Genomic DNA, 9,108 nt, shown 5'->3' on the forward strand with positions numbered 1-9,108 from the left:
TGTAACATTTTAACGATACCACTATAACTAAAGCGGTACAATCCCTCTAACGTGGACACAGCTATATATCTATAAAACAGTGCTATACTGGTATATTCTTATATATATACTGGTATTCCTGTATGGGAAGTGTAATAAGCAATAGTGGTACAAACACTTTTATACAGTGATAACTGCATCCACTCTAGGGGTTGTACCAGTATCATTATTTCATCAAAAATTACAAACCAGCCAACATGGTTCTACCAGTGTAAACACGGAGTGTAGAGCAGGACTTAATGTGGATATTTTCTCCCTGTCCTGATTGACACTGGTAATCAATCTCTTGTCCTAAAGATTAAAAAATGAAATGTAGAAATGAACCTAAACATTAGATTTTAACAAGTGTAAAAATAATTAAAAGTTCACAGTAGAGCCTTTTCTCTATGCAGTTGTTCTTTTTAATTGCCTCGAAGCAGGATTTACATAACTTCAGGGAGTTTGAAAATGGAAGTTTGCACCTATCCTTTTCTTAAAGGTGATTTGCAAATTGTTTTAAAATAGTTTCACAGAAACGTTTATGTTCACTGTGCCAAACAGCTGCAGACAGGAAGGCATTCATCATTTTGTTAAGAAGTTGTTTTGGGTTTGCAAAGGTTGTTTCTATCATTCTTTTCTACCCCAGGTTTGGTCTCTTTCGTTCACAGTTACTTAGCTTTGCTACTGAGTTCTTTCTTTCTTTCTTTCTTTCTTTCTTTCTTTCTTTCTTTTTTTACATTTTTAAAGTGCATTAAAACCCAATTAACAAATTTCAGCAAGTTAAGCTTGATGGCCCTGCAGACTCAAAGCTTCTGTTTAGCCACAGAAGAGGTACAAGAACACATAGTATCAATGCAAGCTTCACACACACATGCAGTCACTAGGCCAGTCTATAAGCCTCAACTGTGGCCTGGCAACTTGCAGGTGGTTTTAGTACTGACCTCTCTGTAATGCAAGTGCCACTGTCACAGTCCCCTGCTGTGAAGGGAAGCCAAATAATTTTAAATACTGGACATTAATGTCTTCAATATCCAGGCTGATATCTAGAAATTGCAGAGATGGCCCCATCAGAAATGTCATAAGCAGACAGAGAGAGTCACCGCAGACCACTGTCTTTACTAATCTTCATCTGGAATGATCCCAGACAAAATAGGATCTTCATCATCTTTCCCCTCACTTGTCTTCAAAGCCATGTTGAGTTTATGCCAAAACAGCGGAATCTCCATCTCCTCCTGGGGCCACATGAGGTATGTTTTCTTCTTAACCAGCTTTCTCATTCTGTGGTAGGATGATAGACTATCACTGGGGATGTGTTCCAGGAAAATCAGAATCAAGACATCCTTGTGTTCATCAAAGAGGCGAAAACTGGCCACCTGGATCTCCTTAGAGCACCACTCACTTTCCAGGTACTGGTGGGTTATGACACAAATGGTCTTCCTGCTGGCATAGATGTTTTCCACAATGTTCTTCAGGATGCACTTCCCTGGTTCAAAGTCACGGTAGTGCAGACATAGCCTCCAGTGGTATTTGTCTTCCAGTGTGGGAAGGAGCTCATTGATCACCCACTCCCGGTCATGCGTGTTGTAGGAGACAAACGCGTCATAGTCATATTTTGTATGTTGCCTCATTCTTTTATACCTCTTGTCATGAACATAGGCAAGTAGCAGGTGGTAAGCATAAATCCCTTGCCACCTCCAGCGAAAACAGATGCATACTATCATCAGCAAAATAATTGTGGTTGTATTTGTAACAAACAAGATAAACTCATGGTTGACTGTGCAGGAGGAAGTGTGGAAGGCCCAAAGTTTCCTTCCCTTACTGGCAAGTGGGAAAGCACAGGTGTACTCGTAGAAATAGAGCACTTGAGTTTTTAAGTCATGAAGAGACCAACTGAGGAACATTTGGTTATCGCAAGAACAAGTAAAAGGATTTTGTCTAAGATCCAAAAAAGTAAGGTAAGGCAAAGCCCTTATGTGTTTAAGTTCAATTACATTTAGTTTGTTTCCAGACACCCTGAGTATGGCCAGCTCAGAAAAGTTTACATGGAGAACAAAATCAAGAGACTGCAGCCCTATTGTATTGAGATGTAGCTCTCTCAGCTTCGGTCCAGGCTGGAGCAGAGCTGGGCTAATGGGATTGATAGGATTGCTGCTCAAATCCAGTTCTTGGAGCATAGGGGTGTAACTAAAGGTGGCTGGATCCAAATCAGTGATGGGTAAGTTGCCTGCATGGATTCTCACTATTGATGCCAACCCCTGCAAGAAGTTAGACGGGAAATTCAGAAGCCCTTTGTCACGTTGGCTGTTCAGAGAGAGGTATTTTAAGGACTTCAGGAGAATGAAGGGAGGGTTGTCAAGTGCTCCAGATGTCTCATAGGAGATGTAATTTTCAAAAAGCTGAAGGTCAACCAGTGAGTTTACTCCCTGGAAGATGCCTTTCTGCAAAGTTTCCTTGGTGATCTTATTTGTGCCAAGAAGCAGTGTCTGCAGCTGCCTCAGACCTTCAAAGGCTCCAGGTTCTATTGTGCTAATTTGGTTGTCCAGCAGGCTGAGAAACTGCAGAGAAGTCAGATTCCTAAAAGTTTCTTTCTTGATGGAGCTCATCTTATTTCCCGCTAGTTCCATTTTTTCCAATTTCCCTAAACTATCTGAAAAAGGTCGTGAGATTTCCAAAAGAAGGTTCATTCCCAAATTTAATTCCAACAAATTGTGTAGATCCCGAAACAAATCTGAGCTGATCGTAGTGATTCTGTTTCCAGTTAGAGTGAGGTGCTCCAGGTTCTTTAGATTGGCAAAATCATTTGGGACAATTTTCCTAATTTGGTTAAAGCTGAGATCCAAACTTTTCAGAGACATTATATTCGAAGTTGCATCTGGTACTGCAGTGAACTCATTGTTTGCCAAGGAAAGACTCTGTAAAGAATTCAGGGGCTGAAAAGATATACATGGCACCACTTTTAACCTGTTGTGTGATAGATCCAAATGCCATAGATGAGTGCAGTTTTCAAAGACAATTCCTTTAATGCTTTCAAATTTATTGCCTTGTAAATTAAGAGTCTTGACATTTCGGTGCCAAAGGCATACCTTTTCTATGAGCTTGTCAGAATCAGTCAAGTTCAACTCATTTAGGTGGATCTCCTCTAGCAAAGAACAATTCAGTTTTTGGACCACCGCCAATATATCTAGTGATGTCATAAATATCCCTCCTAAATATAATCTCTTTAACCCTTTCAGGAAACAAGGGTCTTGTATAATCCATGTAATGTGGCTATGGGTGCCAGAGAAAGATAAATCCAGTGAAAGAAGTCTATACAAAGCATCGGTTGCAACATCAATGAAAGAGTTTGGGTTATGGGATGCATCCAGTTCACGAAGCCACATGGGCACATTAACAATATCTTTGGTCGTGAAATTTGTTATATTGTTCTCTCTTATGTGCAGCTCTTCCAAAGATTTTACCTTAAACACAACATCCAAAGCATTCAGAGAATGTAACTTGTTTGATGATAAATCAATTACCTTTAACTTCATCAGGTGGGCAAAGGCAGATGGCTCAATCCTGTCAATATTATTTTTCCTAAGTAGCAAGATTGTAAGGTTTCCCAGCCCATCAAACATAGAGCTGGAAAGAACTCTCAGCTGGTTTGAAGTGAGGTTCAAGATCTTTAGGCTACTTGTGTGAGTAAAAGTGCCTCCTTCAATTAGATGAATTTGGTTCTGAGAAACATTCAAGAATTGTAACAGATTCAGTTTGCTGAAGTCACTCTGCCTCAGGCTTGCAATCCGATTCTCAGACAGATCTAAGCTGCTTACATTCCAGGGAAGATGACATGGGACTTGCAACAAATTCTGATGATAGCACAGCACCTTTATCATTTTGCTCCACTTTCCATGGACCATACAGTTCTGCAGTGAGTAAGGAGCCACTCCTTGGCCTTGACTGAAGAAAATCAAGGCAGAGAAAAGCTGCAGGAACAACATCTCTCTAACTCCTGAGCGGAGCTCCTTTAGTTCAAAACCAAGAGGAGTTGTAGTAGTGAGAAGAGAGCTGAAAATAAAATTAGTTCTCTTGTGTAATCAGGAAAAGTCTTCAAATGAGGAAGAGAAATATCCTTGCATTTCATATCACTATTAATAAAATATTGAGATCTCTATTTTCTGAAGAGCTGGAGTTAGTTGCTTTACATCTCATCCTACTGAAGAATTAAAAATTAAAGAGCCAAATTTTCAAAGGATGGTGCAGTGAGTATGTGAGCACCTGTTATGGTCTGCATAAAACACTCAGGCATGTGCACAATGGGTAAGTGTGCAGAAAGGCTGTAATTTCATCCAGGTCTTCACCAGGGCTCGATTTTGCAATTTAGGTCACTCAGATGTTTAAAACCCCAATCGCTCCTGTAAATCAGGGACATACCTGTAGACATCTAAGCATCCAGCTTTTCCCTTCTCAGCCAGCTCCCAGGTTGCTGCCACCTACTTCTGGCACCTGTTTTAATGATTATGGATCCCTCCACTAGCGGGGTGTGCTAGTTGGCTCTTTGCAGTGCATCTAGATAATGCAGAATGAAGCCAGTACTCATTTCCTGTACCACATGCATGGAATTTAGCTGATGCCCATCATAGCTGTATTTCTGTGGCAACAGCTTAGATACATTTGTTAGTTCAAGCCATCAGGCCAGATGCACTGTTGGTATAAATGGGCACAGATCCATTGGCTCAGTGGAGTTTCATTCCTTTACAAAAGGTAAGAATCTGGCCCATTGTGTTTTCAATCCATATGATTGCGCCGAGTGTTTTATAATCAGTTGTGACTCCAGAAAACATCAGTTTATGTCTCACACGCCCTGCCAGCCTGTGGATTCCCAGGGCAGCTAAAGTCATGGGGTTCTCCTATTGCACCATTGAACTTCTCTGACCTTCTGCTTACCCAGCCTACTTCTGTCTCCAAACAGGAAGCTAGCTGCCATTGCAGGGCGGAGCCTTAAGTACATTTCCTGTGCTCATGGCACTTTAGAGGAGGCAAGGAAATCTCAGGCCTTTTGCTGTAAATGTCTTTGTTACCATAGAGGAAAACCAAAGCAACCAGGAAGATATGATGTAAGTGGTTTGTATTCTACAGACTATGCTTAGGCAATGGTTCCCTGATTATTACAGACTGAAAACCCGCTGTTTGTTTTGTCTAGGACCTACTGGAGGATAATGGGCTGTCCTGAAAGGGTGGGATAACAAAAACTGCACCCACCCCAGAGCTGTGCAGATTTGTGCCAGAGTGTCAGCTAGGCCTGTCATAAACAGATAGCTAAGGGTTAATGTCTCTTTCACCTATAAAGGGTTAACAAACAGTGACCTGCAAACACCTGACCAGAGGACCAATCAGGAGACAAGATACTTTCAAATCTCGTGGAGGGAAGCCTTTGTTTTTGGGTTTTGGGTTTGGCTTTGTTCTCTCTGGGTCCTGGGTGGGTCTAGAGGTGCAACCAGGTTTCTGCCAATCTCCCTGCTACAGTCTCTTATCTATTCAGAATTGTAAGTAAGAAAAGGCGGTCATAGTCTTTTAATTTGTTTTTTTCCATTTGCATATGTGTACTTGCTGGAAGTAGCTTAAATTGTGTTTCTGCTGGAGAAAGTTTCTTTCTATTGTTTATAAGCTGAAAGACCCTGTAACTGTTTACCATCTAAATTGCAGAGATAAACCTTTTACTTTTTTCTTTCTTTTTTTATTAAAAGCTTTGCTTTAAGACCTGTTTGATTTTTTTTCTCCTAGTTAAGGCTCAAAGGACTTGAGTCTGTGTACTCACCAGGGAATTGGTGGGAGAAAGGAAAGGGAGGAGGGAAGAAAAGCCTGCTCTCGGCGTTTATCTGTGTATCTCTCTCCGGGGAAGAAGGGAGGGGAAATGGTGATTCAAGAATTTGAATTACGGTGATCTCCTAGGGTACCCAGGGTGGGAAAGATCTGGGAGGAGGTAAAGAGGGGGAAGGGAATGGTTTATTTCCCTTTGTTGTGAGACTCAAGGAATCTGGGTCTTGGGGGTCCCCAGGGAAGGGTTTGGGGACACCAGAGTCTATCAGGCACTCTGCTTAAGTCCTGATTGGTGGCAGCCTATCAGATCTAAGCTTGTAATTAAGCTTAGGGGAATTCATGCTAGTACCCATATTTTGGACGCTAAGGTCCAGATTTGGGAATTATACTATGACAGGGCCCTTGCCTATCTCTAGGTCAAGGATTCATTTAAGTGCCCTTTCATCCCTACCAGCAGTCCCTGCAGGTCAGTGTTCAGGCAACTGGTCTGAGACATCAGCGGTTTCCAGGAGCCCTCACTCGCACTGTACTTTGTGTTTACCCTGTTCTTGCTCTAGCTCAGCTTCCAATAGGCCACATCCTGAGAGGTGTTGAGCATGTGCCATTCCCCTGAATGTCCATAAGAGGTCCAGTCCCTTGACACTGCTCAGTAGGAGTTTTGCAGGAGTAAGGATTCGGGGATTTCGACCCAGAGATAGCCCCAGACTGGAACACCCAATTCCAGACAAATAATTGTGAAGAAAAAGCTGCAGCTCGGGTCTCTTTGAAAAGGTGTCCCTTTACAGCTAGACAGTATCCTATGGAGTCTCTTCAGTTTAAATTCATAGATTCATAAAGTGATAGATGCATCTGTCACCTCTGGTCTGAGTATCTGCTCCTCTCCACTGAACTGCGAAGCGTTTCTTGCCATTTGAGAGCTGCTGCTTGCAAAGATCAAAAGAGCATAGCCCGAGAGTTGCTGTTTGATTTTTCTCTCCTCAAAAGGCTATTGTGAGCCTCCATTCATTAGCGTTTGTGAAGAGCTGTGGATGGAAGATGCTAGCTAAAGGAAGGGTTATTCTCGTCTTATTGTTGCCACAGTAAGATAAATAACACCATCAAATCAGTCTCATCTTTGATGCACAGAGCCCTGTTCCATGTCTTCCTATAAGCAGTGCTTACAATGCACAGGTCTCCCTTTCTAGTTTCAGGATCTGAGTGATAGATTAAAAGGTTGCAAGCTGCATTGCTCTGGCGCTTTTCAGACCAAGATCTTCCAAGGGTTCCTTTGGAGTGGGGCTTTAAATGAATTTCAGCCCTGGTGAAAAGTGTCGTGGCAACAGCTCTAGAGACTTTCCAAAGTAGGGACCTAAGTTGGACTCCTAAATCTATATTTAGACACCTAGAGAAGTGGTCTGCTTTCAGAGCTGCTGAGAACCCAGCAACTACCATTTGCCGTCACTGGAAGGTGCTGAATGCTCAGCACCTTCCAATAGCAGGCTGCTTATGTAAGTTCCTAAATACAAGCTGGGAAGCATAACCCATTTGGCAAATCCTCCACTTAGCCCCAGAGCAGATACAACACAGGCAGAGTCAGGACAAGTTCCCCCTCAATGTGCCTGAATACTGACCAGGAGGGACCACCACTTGGCGTGAAAGGGCACTTCAGCTGTGATGGTAATTTTGTGCGGGAGACATTTCTTCACTAGTCTTTGCACTGAGGCCAAGAATTTTTTCCACTGAGTTTCTCAACAATGTACAGAGCAAGGCTATTTTTAGACCCATAACCCCAACCTCCACAGCTGTCTGCCCCACAGATTGCAGAGTTCCCTTTTTTGAGTTCTTTTCTGGAATTATTATGTTATTTGCTTTGATTCTCTGCATTGGGTTTAGATACCGCGGCCATTGATTCCTGTTCAGGAGTGCAAGTAGGGTGGTACGCTCCAGTACGCAGTACCAGCAAGAGATTTTTAGGGGATACGGGGTACCAGAAAGACTTGGGGCTAGCCCCCACTCCAGTGGTGGGGTGGGACTGAGCTCTGCTCCTTAAAGGAGCAGAACAGGGCTAGGGAGGGCATTAATTCTTTATATGGATTTAACAGCACAATGCATATGCTAACAAACTTAAACAAAGGCTTTGTTAGCATATGTATTGTGCTGTTACATTGGTCAGGAGTCCTCAAGAGGGGCGGGATGTGGGGAGAACGGAAGGTGTTTCAACATGTTTTTTATTCTGTTTCTCCCCATTGGTCTGAACTATCCATGACATCCATACTGCATCACAACAAGTCCAAATCATTAGAGGAATGCCTTTGCTTGGACTGACCACAGGATGTTTGGATTCTGATGTCAGCCCAGTTCTGCAGCCTGACAGGAATCTTTGCAGCCAAACTAGTCTAATGTGCATTTTGCTAACTGGAACTGGACCTGGAGCAGCAATGCAAAGAAAACAAATGCCTCATTTTCCAGTCAGAGAACTATAAGTGAAGATTATAATGCCAGACACTGATGATCTTAAACCAGCTGCCTCAGGAATCTGCCAAGAACTTTGCTAAAAATATATTCCTCATCTTAGCAAGGGAGCTAAGATTTATCACACATCTGCCCACCTTTATTCGAATGAAGCTCCTTCTGATCTGACAGCTCAGGCTTTGTCAGTTTCATCCAGGACAATTTACAAACTTGGAACCTAATCCTGTAAACCCTTAATCATTTGACAAATCCCATTGAAGACAATGGGACTATCTGCATGCCTATGAACCACTTTTGTGGTAAGAGTTTGAGGAATCTGTTCTGTTCCTATAAAGTACGTTGAATCTCTCATTGAAATGCAATGTTTGAATACAATATCATAATGCAGTTTAGGATACAGTTCTACTTAAAATTTGTCTTTTAATAAGTCATACATATGCTGAAATGGCTCCTCACTGAACTCCCATATTCCATATAAACAGACTGAAATACTGCATATTTGGAGGGGGGTGGGGAAGTGAGTAGTTAAACATGTTGATGTTTCTATATACAAACACCCATTTCATCACTTTACTGGAAAATATAGCTGAACTTAAATTTCTATAGAATTTGAAGAAATTTTAACAGCCCCAATTGTTTTCTGTGTTAATCAGTGTAAACCTGAAAAAATTACATGCCTTCTAAGAGAAAAGAATCAGTCCACACTTACTGGAAAAAAATTCCTTCCAAGTGGTGTTCAGAAAAGGGCTACAAGACACATACATAACCTCATGAGCAGAGGGCAGAGAGGAGACTCTCCCACATTATGACCAGCAACAATAATAATAATAATAATTAATA

General features: G+C 42.0%; 1 protein-coding gene across 1 annotated transcript; it reads right to left on the minus strand.

Annotated features, from left to right (window-relative positions):
- Positions 1–789: 789 nt before the first annotated feature.
- Positions 790–4,063, minus strand: LOC115656734 (toll-like receptor 13). The gene has a single exon (XM_030573841.1). It carries the CDS (start codon positions 3,996–3,998, stop codon positions 1,137–1,139), a length of 2,862 nt encoding a protein of 953 aa, XP_030429701.1. The 5' UTR covers positions 3,999–4,063; the 3' UTR covers positions 790–1,136.
- Between the last annotated feature and the right edge of the window lie 5,045 nt (positions 4,064–9,108).

The sequence above is a fragment of the Gopherus evgoodei genome, chromosome 8 (assembly GCF_007399415.2).
Source record: "Gopherus evgoodei ecotype Sinaloan lineage chromosome 8, rGopEvg1_v1.p, whole genome shotgun sequence".
Classification (NCBI taxonomy): domain Eukaryota; kingdom Metazoa; phylum Chordata; order Testudines; family Testudinidae; genus Gopherus; species Gopherus evgoodei.